This window comes from Dasypus novemcinctus, chromosome 21 (genome assembly GCF_030445035.2).
Source record: "Dasypus novemcinctus isolate mDasNov1 chromosome 21, mDasNov1.1.hap2, whole genome shotgun sequence".
Lineage (NCBI taxonomy): Eukaryota > Metazoa > Chordata > Mammalia > Cingulata > Dasypodidae > Dasypus > Dasypus novemcinctus.
This window is the reverse complement of record NC_080693.1, coordinates 70235102-70251343: the sequence shown is the minus strand read 5'-3', so window position 1 is coordinate 70251343 and position 16242 is coordinate 70235102. Positions and strand designations below refer to the sequence as shown.

The following is a 16242-nucleotide window of genomic DNA, read 5'->3' as shown; positions in this document are numbered from 1 at the left end:
CCCATCTCGATTTAGAGGTGGAGTGGACATCACCATCCCAGGTCCACAGGTCTACTATAGAACTATTGTGCTTCTAACAATGGAAGAAACTGTATCATTGATATGGTGACAGTGGCCATGGGAGTTGCTGCTGGCAGGGAGAGGGAAGAAGAGGTGTGATGTGGAGGCATTTTTGGGCGTTGTCCTGCATGATATTGCAGGGACAGATGCAGGACATTATATATCCTGCCGTAACCCACTGAATGGACTGGAGGAGAGTGTAAACTAAAATGTAAACTATAATCCATGCGGTGTAGCGGTGCTCCAAAATGTATTGACCAAATGCAATGACTGTACCACACTGATGAAAGAGATTGTTGATGTGGGAGGAGTGGGGGTGAGGTATGGGGTATAAGGGAACCTCTTATATTTTTTAATGTAACATTTTTTGTGATCTATGTATCTTTTAAAAAAAGACAAATAAAAATTAAAAATTAAAAAAAATTAAAAAGTTTTCACTCCAGGCTGGCACTGTGAGAATATGGTATCCTTGGATGACAATTATGATGATCATCAAAGGAATTGGTTGCACATTCCTCCAGAAATTATGCCACTCCAGGCGGCTGAGATGCAGACAGCCTAGAGAGCCTCCGCCTCGCCCCTCTGGTAGCCCGTGTGCTCTGCAGCCACCATCTCTTTTTTTTTCCTTCCAGGTATGTGGACCGGAGCCAGGGTCTCTGGCACCACCCAGAAACTGGCTATGAAATGCCCCCAAGTGCTTGACCCTTTCTCTTGAAGGCCTGGCCTTGCTTACATTTAGTTTTGTTCTTGCAAGTGTTCTTTATTGCCATGGCAACCCTAATCAATCACTGGGCTAAAAATAGCTCTTTCATTTTTCCAGAGCATGTCTGTAGTGAACTGAAAATTCGGCTCTGCTGCACATGTTGCACAGGCTGCCTTCGTTTCCCCACAGTGCACCTGGCAGTGCTTGTGTCTGCAGAATATTCTTGCAGTGGCCCAAGCACCTCACTTGTTTTTCCTGGCATTCTTCTTCCAGACTGCAGATTTCCCCCATCACTTCCAAAAAATATGAGTGTGTGCATTTAAATGTTCAATCAAGAACCGTCACTTCTCTGCACACTCATTTTTAGGTGTTTGCTTGAGATCTTACACATTTACGGTAAGAGGTTCGTCCCGAGGGGTTCCATTGGATTTGGGAAACAAATTAAAAATGTCCAGGGGAGCAGACGTAACTCAGTGGTTGAGCGCCTGTGTCCCATGTGCAAGGTTCTAGGTTTCCCTGGTACTTCCAATTGATAGACAGAGAGACAGATAAATAAAATGCCCAGATACTAAATACAAAGGAAACTGGTCACTGCAGGGAGCAGATAGCAGCCAGCACTAGCAAAAGGGTCTTACACATCCTTTTGTTTTGGAAGAATTTAAGCAAAAAAATAAAAGACAGGACATCTTCTGCCTTGTTTCCTTGATTTCTCCATGGTATTGCTAATAGTTTTAGGGTAGTGGGAGGAGACAAAAAATAAACCACAAAACCTGAATGTTATAAAGTGAATAAAACCTGAATGTTATAAAGTGAATATTTTTTTTATGATTCTCCCTCTGCTTTTTTTTTTTTTTTTTTAAGATTTTATTTATTTATTTCTCTCCCCTTCCCTCCCCACCCCGGTTGTCTGTTTTTCTGTGTCTATTTGCTCTGTCTTCTTTGTCTGCTTCTGTTGTTGTCAGTGGCACGGGAATCTGTGTTTCTTTTTGTTGCATCATCTTGTTGTGTCAGCTCTCCGTGTGTGTGGCGCCATTCCTGGGCAGGCTGCACTTTCTTTCGCGCTGGGCGGCTCTCCTTACGGGGCGCACTCCTTGCGTGTGGGGCTCCCCTACGTGGGGGACACCCCTGCATGGCACGGCACTCCTTGCGCACATCAGCACTGCGCATGGGCCAGCTCCACACAGAGCAAAGAGGCCCGGGGTTTGAATCGCGGACCTCCCATGGGGTAGACTGACGCCAGAACCACTGGACCAAGTCCGCCGCCCCTCCCTCTGCTTTGTTCTACCAAGCTGTCCCTCTAGTCAAGAAAGAGAAAGAAAGTAAAAGATTTTTCATGAGAAGGAGGATTCCAGATCTGGGGTGAACCCAGAGGAGGAAGCAAAGCTGGGGCCCCCACTTCTATTCCTTGATGCTATTTCATAACTTCTCTGAGCCAGGGTGTAAAGCCTTTAGATTTAGGGAAGAAGAGAGTTCATGGAGAGCTTGGTAGTGTTCTTGTTTGCCTGTATGAAGTCAGCAGGGGGTGGAGGGAGAGCTGCATGACCTCGGGAGGGGAAGGACCAGAAATAGGAGTGCAAGGCCTTGAGGGAAAGAACAGTGAGGGGATGGAGGCTGGCAGATACGGGGACACATCCTCAGCAGCAGCTCAGGTCAGGGGGTCGGAACAAGGCTGAAGAAGCCTCTACTGGTTCAAATGGTGTCCCCCAAAATCCATGTCCAGCCAGAACCTGTGAATGTGACCTTATTTGGAAATAGGGTTTTTGCAGATATAACCAAGTTAAGTTGAAGTCATACTGGATTAGGATGGGCCCTAATTATAAGATGACTGTTGTTCTTAGACAAAGAGGGAAATTTGGACATAGAGACCCGGGCACTCAGGGCGAATGCCATGTGATGGCTGAGATAGACTGGCATGGTGCAGCTACAAGCCAAGGAAGGCCAGGCAAGGCCACAGGCAACTGCCAGAAGAGGCAAGAAAGGATTCTGCCTGCACATTTCAGAGGGAGCATGGCCCTGCTGATGCCTTGACTTTGCGCTTCCAGCCTGTACTGAGAGAGAATGCATTCCTGTTTTTTTAAGCCACCTGGTTTGTGGTACTTTCTACAGTGAGAGACAGCGAGAGGACAAACCTGCTTTGAGGCTCAGCTACCATCTCATGCCAGGGTGGTCTCCTGCCTGTTGTTGCCACCTGCCCCCCGCCCCTCCCCATTACATCTTTGCACATAAGTAGTAGAGGATGCCCTCCTCCAACTTTTTTTTAATTGATTTTTTAAATTGTCTTTTTAAAAAAGATAGATCACACAAAAGTTACATTAAAAAACATAAGAGGTTCCCATATACCCCACTCCCCACTCCCACCCCGCTCCTCCCACATCAACATTTCCTTTCGTTGCATTTGGTGAATGCCCCCTGGAGCACTGCCACACTGCATAGACCACAGTTTGCATTGTAGTTCCCCCTCTCCCCCAGTCCATTCACTGGGTTATTGCAGGATATACAATGTCCTGCAGCTGTCCCTGCAATATCATTCAGGACAACTCTAAGTCCTGAAAATGCCCCATATCACACCATATTTTCTCCTCTGTATATTACGTCATGGGAAGTGGTCTGGGGAGGGGTACAATAGGGTGGGCCCAACATTTCTCAAGTACCTGTTCTGCCCATCACTGCCTGGCTCTGGACATTCAGTATCTCATTTAATCCTTGACTTACAGCATGGTTGTCTAAATTTTTTTTTTAAAGATTTGTTTTTTAATTACTTCTCCCCACCCCACCCCCAGTTGTCTGCTCTCTGTGTCCTTTTGCTGTGTGTTCTTCTGTGACCACTTCTATTCTTATCAGCGGCACCAAGAATCTGTGTTTCTTTTTGTTGTGTCATCTTATTGTGTCAGCTCTCCGTGTGTGCGGCGCCATTCTTGGGCAGGCTGCACTTTCTTTCGTGCTGGGCTCCCCTATGGGGTGCACTCCTTGTGCATGGGGCTCCCCTACGCAGGGGACACCCCTGCGCCGGGCGGCACTCCTTGCGCGCATCAGCACTGCACATGGGCCAGCTCCACATGGGTCAAGGAGGCCCAGGGTTTGAACCGCGGACCTCCCATGTGGTAGACGGACGCCCTAACCACTGGGCCAAGTCCACTTCCTTGGTTGTCTACATTTTATAGATAGGGAAACTGAAGCTCAGAGATGCGGTCACCCCTCGGGCTGAAGTGTGGTTTGCTGGCCTGGCAGGGGAGCAGCCACGGCAGGCCAAGCCGCTGCCCCCATAATAGGGTGGCTGGTTGGACTCACCGCCACCCCTGAAGGGAGCTCGGCATGGGCGCAGAGTGCCCTCGGGTCTCCCCTTCTCAGCAGCCATGCTTCCGCGGCTGCCCCTCCTCCCAGATGGTGCCACACGATGCCTGTGGGGCGGCACCCTTCTTCTTTCTCCCTGCGCAGGCGCAGGGCGGAAAATTCCAGTCTGCCCTTTTCCCCTCCCCCGACAGCAGCAACAGCCAGGCGTGGGCGGAAAAATCCAGTCTGCCCTTTTCCCCTCCCCCGACAGCAGCAACAGCTAGGCGTGGGCGGGAAACTCAAGTCTGCCCTCCACCCCAGCAACAGCAGCCACCAATCACTAAACCCTGCCCCTCCCCCAGCAACAGCGACAGCCAATCCCTAACCACCACCCCTCCCCCGTCCAGTACCGCCCACTGACCTTTCGCCGGCAACCAATCAGAACAGGGCGTGGCTTCGACCAATCAGCCTTCCCCAGCCCCTATAAAACTGTTGCCTCTCCCTCAATAAAGTGGACTTGCGTGTTTACCTTGTCTCCGCGGTAGTTCTTCTGCCGTGCACCCTCCAGTCCTGAGAGCCCCGGACAAGGGCCTGGCCTCCCTTGTCCCCAGTTCGTCGCCTGCTTCTCTGGGTGACCTCTTCGTCGCCCGAACCGCGCAACCCCTGTGAGACCGATCCCTCGTCTGCTGCCGGACCGACCCCTCGTCCCAAGCGGGACTGACCCCTCGTCCAGAGCTGGACCGACCCCTCGTCCGCAGCCAGACCCCACCTCTACCGACCGAGCAAGCCGTCGCACAGAGAGACTAAGGAATTTGTCCAAAGTTACACGGGTTTGTGAGAAAAGAAGCTGGTGTTTGAACGAAAGCATGTCTGGCTCTAAAACCTGTATTCTTTTTACTGAGCTGCCCACCATCCTACCTCATTGTGGACTGGGGTGCCTGCTGCTGTGTCTGGACTCCAGCTCACAGCAAGTATAGTGGTTACTAGTAAATATGACCCTGGGCAGGAAGCAACAGTCATTGACACAGTGGATGGTATCACAGGAGCAACTACCAAGTTAGAAAGAAAACAAATTCCCCATTTTCCTACATGTTCAGGCCTCAAAGTGAGTGATCCTTTATTCAAATGAGAGCCAGATGGGTGATTGCCCAGCAGACACCACAGCTCCCTAGCACTCCTTAGGAAGAAGAGAAGCAGTGGTCAAGTTCTTGAGGTTGGGTGTGGTATTCATCTTCTGGTGCCGCAGAACAAATTTCCATGATTTAAGTGACCTAAAACAACACAAATTCATTATCTGAGTTTCTGTGGATCAGGTGTCTGGACACAAGTTAGCTGGGTCCTCAGCTCAGGCTCTCTCCAGCCTGAAATCAAGGCATCAGCCAGGACTACAGTCTCATCTGCGGCCTGGGAACCCCTTCCAAGCACATTGGTTGTTGGCAGGATTCTTTTCATTGTGATTGTAGGACTGTGGACATCTCTGCTTCTAGAGGCTTCTCTCTCTCAGATCCTAACTATGTGACCCTTTCACAGAATGACAGCTTACTTTTTCAAAGCCAGCCAAAGAATCTCTGCTGCTTCTAAAATGAAGTCTGATATAATGGAATGTTATCTCCAGAGTGACTACCTCATCTCCTTGGTAATCCAATTGAGGGAGTGACTATCACATCATTTTCACAGGTCCTGCTGACTCTGAAGGGGCCTGGGTGATACGGGTACACCAGGGGCTAGGAATCTTGGAGGCTGCCCTAGAATTCTGCCTTAGAGCTATTTTAGTCTTTTGTTGTTGTTGTTGCTTTGGGCCAAATCTAACTGTTCCCAAATGACTGTGCCATCGACAGGTGAGAGTCTTCTGAATCCCATAGATATCCTCCAGTTTGAGCCAATGGAGGCCCCTCCTGTTGTTTCTCGACTTGGAGGCTGTTCAAGAATGGGTTTACCAGTGTTCCCAACCTTTTTTTCACATGCTTACACTCCTAATAATCTCCTCAGTGCTTCAGAATCCCTCCGTTTAGGGGATTGTGTTAGAATCCCTAGGAGAGAGTACAGAGTTTAAAAAAGTCCATGGTTGGTGAAGTGTGGTGCCCCCTTCTCCCCTCGAGTGTTTGAGAATGGACTAGGTTAGATGGTATAGCCCTAATAGCCTTGAACTAACGGAGATCCTTCACTGCCTGTTTAACTGGAAGGCCGTGACTTACGACATTCTCAGGTTCCTGATGGTGGTGGGAGGGGGGGAGTGGGAGAGGGATCCTCCTGTTGGACTATGAGTAAAACATCGGAGCTTATCATCTGGTCAGTGAGCCAGACACATATGCAGCTCATTGTAATGACAGAAAATGGGTTCTGATATGTACAACACAAAGAGCGAGCCCTAATGTAAACAACAGGCTAAAATTAATGACATAATTATAATAATATTGTTTCATGAATTGTAAAAAAGGTACCACACTAATGCAAAATGTTAAGTAGGAAGAACTGTGGGGTTGGGGAAGCAGACATGGGAACTCTGTTCTCTCTGCATGGTGTATCGGTATACCTAGAACTGCTCTAATTTAAAAAAAGGGGGGGTACGTGATAAAGGTGCACACAGAATGCTGCCTGCCCATGGGGGATAATCCTTCTGAAGTGGTGTCTGAGATGGTCTTTGGGTAAGATTTAGCATGTAAATTTCAAATTTCAGGCTGAGAGAATGGAAGAGGGGGGGGCAGGGGGGGTGGAGCCTGGAGGCCAGAAGTGTTGAAAGGAATGGGGAGTGGTCTGTGAGTGGTCTGTGACTGACCCATGGGATGGATGCAGGGCAGAGCCAGAAAGAAAATTAGCGCCAGACTAGAAGACTCCAATCTTTCCCTCAAGGAGGGGAAGCCGAGCCACAGCACCTGGGGGTGGACTGGACGTGGTGGGTGAGGGAGAACATTCCCAGTGTGAGTTCGGTTGGAAGATGCATGTGCTGTGGGGCCCTTGTTAGGGATGGCTCAGGCAGCAGCCGGAAATGTGAGGAACACAACTAGGTTTCTGAGATGTTGATTTGGGAAGCATCCACAAAAAGTGGTCAGGAGCAGATGAGATCCCCAGGGGAGAGGGTTTGGGGCAAGAAGAGGAAAGGGTGGCAGCTTAGAGACCACCCACCTTGAAGGGGTGTGGGAGTGAAGGGGAAGCCCAGAAGGAACAGCCATGCAGGAAGGAGGAGTGAGTCTTGTCACACAGTGTGGTGAGGTTTACGGTATAAGGACAGAGACGTGCTGTTGCTTTGGTAATTCTCTGATAATCAGTCATTTCCATATCATATTGCACTGGCTGAGAATAGGTGGGAGGTGAGAAATTAAAGCTAGCTAGCATTGACCACTCTTTGAATGAGTTTGATTGGGAAGACCAAAATAGAAAGGGAATTGATTGTAGATGGAGGAAGAGACATCATTCAAGGAAGTTTGTATCTATTTGGTTTTTAAGAATATGATCACTTTTATTGTATTTTTAAGCTGTGGGAAGGAAGCAGGGAGGAGATGCAAATAATTAGTGAAGCAAAGTTCCAGAGAAGAGCCATACAAATACTGGCCATATTTTACTGTGCATCTACTATGTGCCAAGCACTGTCCTGGGGTATACTTAAATAATCTCACTGATATTCTCAGTGCCCCTACAGAGTAGATCTTTGTCTCCATTCTATAAATAGGGAAACAGAGGCTGGGAAGAGTGAAATAATTTGCCCAGATTTGAGTCCAGGCCTGCTGACTCCAATCTCCTAGTTCTTTTCATTATATTATTTTTCCATTGGAATGTAGGAGGGAATGTCTAATTCACAGAGGATAACAAGAAACATAAAGAAATAAGCAGAAGATTTGAAATGAAAGAGAGGGGAGATACAGGTTTTTCTATCACAGGTCTGTGTCCTCATTAATTTAGGAATCAAAATTATCTGCTGAGAGGGAAGAAGGGTAAAGCCAGGCACAAGATCTTGAGAGGGGAAAGGATTTAGGACAACTGCAGTGAGAGGTCCAGTGGGGAGCAACCAAGGAGAAATCAAAGACCTTACTTAATAGTTAGACTCCTGCTAGGATTAGCAGACTAGATTTTTAGGGAAGCAAACTGCATGTGGGAGACAGAAGTTAGCTCAGGATCAGAATTCTAGTGACACCTCTGAAAATGCCCCAAACATAGATACTTCTGATTTTAACTTGAGATACCTGCACACTCCAGGTCTCCCAGAACCACCCATCACATATTCCCAAGAGGAAGTCCCAAACCACCTGCTAAAAGAGAAAATGCTGACCAGTCTGGAGTTGGCCTGTCTGATGCCAGTTCTCCTGGGGTCTTGCCAAAGCCAGGTGCACTCCGAGCCTCGTGGCAGGGTTGCCATTCTGATATGAAAATAACCTAGTCCTAGACTCAAAAAATAACAACATCTGCTAATTTGCATGAGAGTTTTGCATTTCATATTTGGGTTTAATACCCAAATGCTAAGATTCATTTGTTTGACTTAGTTAAGTGGTTTAGAGATTCAACTTCTAAAAACTCCTTGTGGGATTCCACTCTGATGCACCCAAACTCAACTCCCCACCCTGGAATAGCTCGATTCACTCACTATCTGGCACTGTTCACTTAGTGGATTGATTCATATGAATTATGGGTTAAAAAGTACAAAGTCAAAATTAAATTTAAAAATTTAAAAAAAAAATTTTTTTTAAGTATAAAGTCAGTTTATACCTAAAGGCTTAACATTTTTGTAAGGGTCTCTCACCCCTCTCCAACTTGACGTGTCAATTGAGAGCTCTGCTGCGGGAGTTGCAGCGGCTCTGCATCCTCCAGGGCCTTGTTGGGCCAGGACAGCTGCTCCTTCAGAACTCCTGGGAGTGGGTATGAGGGCAGCAATTACCAGGTGAGAGGTTTGCAAGGAGACAGCAAAGAAGGTGTTAATGAATAATCGCAGAGCCGCATTTCTCTGTAAAGGCAATTACTGGGATTGATTGTTTCCCTGTTTCCTTAGTCCTGGCCCAGATTGCTTGTTTCACTCATGAAGACAGATGAATGCCAAGTGTGCACAGGCATGTGATGTCGGGAGGATTATCGACTGACCTGTCCAAGGCCTCTGCCTTCTCACGCGGATGAGACTGGGGGTCTCAGCTGGGCTGAAAGGGGAGCACAGTCATCATGGAGAGGAAACTCTCATGGTGGGCGGGGGGGGGGGGTTGTTTTGGTGGACTTGGGGGTTGTTTCCTTTTCCTGCTGCACACAGTGCAGTGTACTGGTTTTCCACTTAAGCGCCGCTAGCTTCCCCTGGAGGACTTGTTAAATACAGGTTGCTGGGCCCCAGCCCTGGAGTCGCTGATTCAGTGGACCTGGGATAGAGCTGAAGAATTTGCATTTCTGATAAGTTCCTGGGTCCCCACTTTGACAACCATTGGAGTAATGGCTAAGAGCATGGACGGTGGGGCCAGGCCACCAGACTTTCAGTCCTGACTCTACTCCTTAGGAGCTGTCTGATTGTGGGCCAGTTACTTAACCTCTCTGTGCCTCCATTTCCTCAGCTTAAAAGCAAGAATGCTAACAGTAGTACCTACCTCTTGGGGCTATTGTGAAGAGTAAATGAGTTGGTGCTTGAAAGCTCTTAGAGCAGGGCCTTGTAACCGAGTACATGCTGAGAGTATTGGAAGAATAAAGGGCCCACACCTGCAGTAGCTCTCGATGGCCTGGCCGTGTTACCCTTTGGTCTTCGTCCCATCATGGTGGCAAAGAAAGCTCATGGCAGGTCAAGGCCAGTGGGAGGGAGGTTTCATCATCAACCATCAGGATCCTTTTCTCAAGCTACCTTAACATAGAAATCTACTAAATGTGTCAAATGCAGCTCCGTGAGACCCAGACATTAGGAGGACTGTGCTGCATTTAGGGTGTCTCTCCCTTGTGTCAGCAAAGAGAATGCTTATGCCCCAAAACAGAGATTTTACATACATGACTTTATTTAACCTTCACCATGTTCCCATTAGGTAATAATGATTATCCCTGAATTACTACTGCTGGGGTTTCAGAGATTTTAAATGACTTCCGAGTTCTATAGCTATTAAGTGATAAACTCCAAATTAAAAGGCAGGTCTGTCTGACTTCAAAATCCATAATTTTAAAGTTCTACTGTACCACCTCCCTAACTTTATTTTTAAATATATATATTATATATAATAATATATAATGATAATTGTGTAATACATAATTATAAACATAATGTACTTATTATTGTATTACATATTTAAATTTTTTTGTCTATAAAGAGTAGGGCTGGGTCCCCAGACACCCAGCCCACAGTAGCTGCTCCCCAAAGGTAAGTACCCCAGAACTGAAATTGGCCACTTTAAGTGGTGGTAGGACCCACAGGACATATTCTCTTTGGAAATGTCCCCTTCAGCTACTTGCCTTCCACTGCTGGTTGTTCTCTCTGGCCTGACTTCTGGAAGGAATTGTGTTCAAGTTCCTAAAGTGGTCTTTCTTACCTGAATTTGGATATTAATGTAGTATTTTGACATCTCTTCTCTAGAACAGGGCTCCCATCCAAATGGTCGGGTAAGCCTCCAGAGTCTCTGTTGAATATGTAAAGAGAAAAAATGCTAAGCTAATGAGAATTTACTTTTTTCCATAGTGTTCCTTTCTGCCGAAATTCTCCATTCATATAGAAACCAAGTACGAGGACAACAAAGGAAGCAATGACAGTGTAAGTAGCCCCTCGTTCCAGCCCGTGCCAGCCTCTTGGTCTCTGAGTGTGTGGTGAGGGCCAGCGGCAGGACCTGTGTCCTTCTGGCTTTTGGCCTCAGAGCCTTATTTCCCTGGGACTTCTCCCTGGAGAACTTCTGGCTTTTGGCCTCAGAGCCTTATTTCCCTGGGACTTCTCCCTGGAGTTATTTTATTGCCTAGTCTTTCTTCCTTCTCATTTTCATGTACTTTCTGTGGGCCTCTGCAGAATCTCTCTGATTTGTAGTGATGTCACTTGGGGGTGGAGAGGAGGGTAGGGGATGTAGAACTCTAGGATTTGGTTTCTGATCGCTGGCTTGAGCACGTATCTTCTCAATGACTTAATCCTCACAAAAACAAATACATCAGCTGGATGTGTGTGCATGCCATATATAGTTTCTGACCATCCACATATATGTGTGTATACACACCTTTCCCACCTTAGAGTCAAGGTGTACCCCTGCAAAATATTTACCTCATTAGGTATTCTGATTCTTAATAAATTTCAGCCAAGTGCTTTGCTTCTTAGTATTGCATAAAATCCTTCTTCTAAACTGGCTTTTACCTTCAGGCTCTTTCTGTTGCAGTATACAGTTTCAGATTCCCTTCTTTTTGGGAGTGAATGTTTGACCTGCCCAGAACCTTATCCTGAAATTGGGCTACGGCTTCCATCGGGACTTGGCCATTGAGGAGAAGAGCCTGGGTCTAGAAGCTGCAGGGTTTCTCCTATTAATTTCTACCTCATTGCCATGCTTTACATTGATGTAGAGTGCAGAGATTGAGACTGGGTCAATTTAGGCAAGAGAGGGGTTCCTGACAAGATGTTTCCCTCTGATGCCTTAACTGAGCTCAGGGAATGCACAACTGGATGCAGGAAGTCTTGGAGGTACCTAAGTGCCATGAGTCAAGACTAAGGCTGCCTCAGCACCTTCAACGTGGAACCCTTCTCTCTTATGAAAGCAGTCACTGCAAAGAACTGAGATACCCCCTGGAATGGGATGACTTTGGCCGGGCCTGCTCTGTGGTTCTTCTTGTTGACATCTTCTAGAAAGATGGGGTTAGTCCTGGGCACAAGGCCCAAGTCCAAGGATGCTTTGTCATGTCATGTGGCTTGCTAGCTGTTCTGCTGTGCTACTTTGTGCAGGTCATTTTACTCAATCCCAGAGACACAGGATGTTCCATTCAAGATGAAATCTGCACAGACAGAGCTTGAGTGGTTCCCAAGTGGTGCCACACCAGCTTGGGAAGGAGGACATTCACTCATTCATTCATTTATTCGGTAGACAGCAAGAACATATTAAGCACCTATTTATATACTATATGAGTTACATGATGATATTTAAAAAGCAGGCTCATTTCCCAAACTTCAGGTACTCACAGTTTTACTGGGGCAAAAAGTCTAAAATAGTAAGTGACTAAAAACATAAGCATGATAATGGGCTTCCTGTCCTTCTGTAGGAAATAAAAAGAGCTTTAGGGGTGATAGTCATTATAGGCCCATCTGTTTATAGGGACTATCTTGTCACTTTGGCTGTTCAAACTAAGTTAGGAAACTGGAGTTGTCAGAGGTCAGCAAACCACCTTTGTTGTAAACAATTTTTGTTGGAACACACCATGCTTATTCATTTATGTATTGCCTGTGATTGCTTTTGTACTACCATGGCAGAGTTGAGTAATGGCATCAGAGACTATATGGCCTACAAAGCCCAATATATTTACTCTCTGCCTGTGGTAGTGAGTTACCTACACCAGACAAACAGGTTCTTAATCTTAATCCATTCCTGTGTGCATAAACCCTTCGTAAATAGTACTTTTTGATGAGGTGACTTTGCTTAAGGTGTGGCCCCCCTGAATCAGGACGGGTCTTGATCCTATTCCTGGAGGCCTTTCAAGAAGGCCGCAGAGACAAGCCACAGGAGAAACAAGAAACTGGAATCAACAGAAACTGGAAGAGAAAGAAGATGCCACCATGTGTGTTGCCATGAGACAGAAGAGCCACGGACCAAAGATCCCTGGCAGCCAGCTGCCAAATGCCGCCGTCTTTGGAGAAAAAGCCTCACCTAGCTAATGCCTTGATTTTGGACTTCTCCTAGCCTCAAACTCAGGATCCAATAAATTCCTGTTAAGTCAAACCATTGTATGTATGATATGATGTGATAGCGTATGGATGTATGATATTTGTTTTAGCAGCTGGGAACTAAAAATACTGGCCCCTTACAAAAAAAAAATTGCTGACTTCTGGTTTAGAGAGAAACAAATCAAAAGAGCACCCACCATACCTCAAAATCTGACCACCTGCTACATCTCCTCAACATCTGGAATTTTCCAAAGGGTAAAAGAATGCAGCTGGCAGGGGTACACTCCTCCCACTTATTTCAGGATCCCCACAGTTAGTGTCCCCTAGTGGTGACTTCAAAAGAATAGTTCAGGACCAATCCCTTGTCAGCAGCCTGAAATCAGAGGTGCTTTGCTGGCCAATTTCATCAGAACCACAGTGTCTGAAACAGTGTCCTGCAGTGCTTAAACTTGAATCATTTAAAAAAACTAAAGACTTTTTAATTGGAAAATTAATATATGGTTATAAATTTTGGAAAATACAAAAAAGCAGGAGAGAAAGAGAAACCAGTAGTAATTCCACAATTTGGATAAGACTGCTGTTAGCATTTTTTTCCTGTTGCAAATGATTTATATCTCTCTATATAAATTTTATTTCAAAGTTTCCAAAATCTACAAACACTCTGCACTCACCAGTCAACAACTCTCCCCCTTTCTCCCTTCCCCCCACCCTTGGTAACCTTGAATCCATTTTCTTTGAATTTGCTATTTCCAGATATTTAATATAGGTGGGATCACACAGTGTTTGTCCTTACTTGCCATGCTTCTGTCACTCGCTTATTTCAAGGTTCATCTACATTGTAGCATATATCAGAGCTTCATGCCTCTGAGTGGATGAATAATATTACAACGCATGCATGTACCACATTTGGTTTATCCATTCTTCTGTTGACAGACACTTCAGTTGTTTCTACTTTTTGTCTGTTGTGAATAACATTCCTTTGAACTTAGGTGTATAAGTATCTGAGTTCCTGTTTTCAGTTTCTTTGGGTGTGTATCTAGGAGTACAATTTCTGGGTCATAGGATAATTTTATGTTTAACTTTTTGAGGAATCGCCATTGTTTTTGTTTTGTTTTCAGATTTTGTGAGTTTATAGAACAATTCATGCATACCTTACAGTGCCATTGGTTTTTTGTTTTGTTTTTTTTAGGAGGCACTGGGAACTGAACCTAGGACCTCCCACGTGGGAAGTGGGCACTCGACCACTTGAGCCACATCCATTACCCCCCTACTGTTTTTTTGTTTGGTTAGTTGGTTTGTGGTTTTTTTTTTTTTTTTTTTTTTTTAGGTACTGAGACCAGGGATTGAACCTGGGACCTCACATGAGGGTAGCTGGCACTCAGCCAGTGAGCCACATCAGTTACCTTGAGTTTTGTTTTGGTGTGGTTTTTTGTTTGTTTGTTTTTTGTTGTTGTTTGTTTTTTCATTTGTTTTTGTTTCTGTCTGGGAGGCACCAGGAACTAAACCCAGTACCTTCCATGTGGGAGGCAGGTGCCCAACTGCCCAAGCCACATCGCTTCCTCCCTATTTTTTTTTAAGATTTATTTTATTTTATCCCCACCCCACATTGCTACTTGCACTAGCTGTCTGCTTTTTGTGTCCATTCACTGCATGTTCTTCTGTGTCTGCTTGTCTTTTCTTCTCTTCTCGTCTTCTTTTTTTTTTTTTTTTGATCTTCCGACATGGGAGAAAGGCACTCAATCGCTTGAGCCACCTCAGCTCCCTGGTTTGTTGTGTCTCTCATTGTCTTTCCTCTGTGTCTCCTTTTTGTTGCGTCATCTTGTTGCGTCAGCTTGCTGGGCAGGCTAGCTCGCCTTCACCAGGAGGCCCTGGGAACCTCCCATATGGTAGATGGGAACCCAATCGCTTCAGTCACGCCTGCTTCCCTCCCCCTATTGTTTTTATTTTTATTTTTTATTTTTTATTTTTATTTTTTTAAAGATTTCTTTTATTTTTATTTAATTTCCCCCCCTCCCCTGGTTGTCTGTTCTTGGTGTCTATTTGCTGCATCTTGTTTCTTTGTCCTCTTCTGTTGTCGTCACCGGCACGGGAAGTGTGGGCGGCGCCATTCCTGGGCAGGCTGCTCTTTCTTTCACGCTGGGCGGCTTTCCTCACGGGCGCACTCCTTGCGCGTGGGGCTCCCCCACGCGGGGGACACCCCTGTGTGGCACAGCACTCCTTGCGCGCATCAGCGCTGCACATGGCCAGCTCCACACGGGTCAAGGAGGCCCGGGGTTTGAACCGCGGACCTCCCATATGGTAGACGGACGCCCTAACCACTGGGCCAAAGTCCGTTTCCCCCCCTATTGTTTTTAATTGAATTAATCTTTTAACCAACTCCACAAAAATTGAATCATAGAGTATATTTATTTTTGTCACGTCATAAAGTGTTCTTCACCCAATATGATGTTTAATCACTGCAATACATTCAATATTTAAATATACTTTTTTAAACAGTTGCCCATTGTTAGATACTGAAGTGAGCATGACCATTTTGAGGTAGATCTAGACCATTAATAAAAGGATGATATACATTAAGTGTGCCCAAATTGCTTTTGTTTGCTCAATCTGAAAATACAGGGAAAATATTTCTTAAAATACGATTATTTTTCCAAACAAATTCCCTTGCTTTCTCTCTCTTTCTCCCTGGCTCTGTCCCCACGAACTGGCTAAAAAGAGCTGTCCCCTTATAGAGGTGCAGAGCAGACATGGGGCCTCACCAAGATCCTTACAGGAGGGTAGGACCCGCGTAATCTTCTGATTTATCCTCCGCCCGCTTCATCTAGTCAACAAAATTCACATAATTGTCCTTTATTTTCTTGTACCCCTTTTTGGCAGGTACTCAGTTCTTTTCCCTACTCTCCTAGGAATTAAGCTTCTTCCCTACCCTCCTAGGAATTTAAAATACCAAGTTATCCTCCAGGCATGCTGAGAGTCAGGCCAAGGGCAGGACCTCTTGAGCCTTAGGCCTGCAAGAGAAGCATCCAGGCCCTGCTGGGCAGTCCCTGTCGACACAATGCGCTTCCTCTAGGAGAAATGTCAGCTCTTACTCCTGGCTCGGCTCCTTCCTCCCTGTGTGCTGACTCTGGGACCTGCCCCTTCGGCCTGTTCCTTATCTCTCTGTCATGACACCCAAGTTCCCCACATCCAGTTCCTGCCATCTTGTTCCATTAAAGTGGCCCTAAATATGTTGCCATCCGAGTGCCCCCTCCAGGGTTTGCCCGGCTTTCCTCCGTTGTCCCTCAGGTCTTGCTTCTGAGGCCTGTGGACCAGAAGAGTCGCCCCAGGTTTAGATAAGCCTTCTTCCTTTGCTTTTGTCCTCCACTTTACATATTCAGCAGCAGCTGGTGATCCCCCAGCTGGTTCAAGCTTGGTCCCAGGGAAG

The 16242-nt window shown here is 46.2% G+C and overlaps 1 protein-coding gene across 1 annotated transcript in view; it reads left to right on the top strand.

Annotated features, from left to right (window-relative positions):
- The window catches only part of PITPNC1 (phosphatidylinositol transfer protein cytoplasmic 1), a 291166-nt gene that overhangs the window by 176547 nt on the left and 98377 nt on the right, over positions 1–16242 (top strand). Inside the window, exon 5 of the mRNA XM_004450043.5 lies at positions 10653–10724. Coding sequence (XP_004450100.1) covers positions 10653–10724 — 72 coding nt within the window. The remainder of the gene's footprint in view (positions 1–10652; positions 10725–16242) is intronic.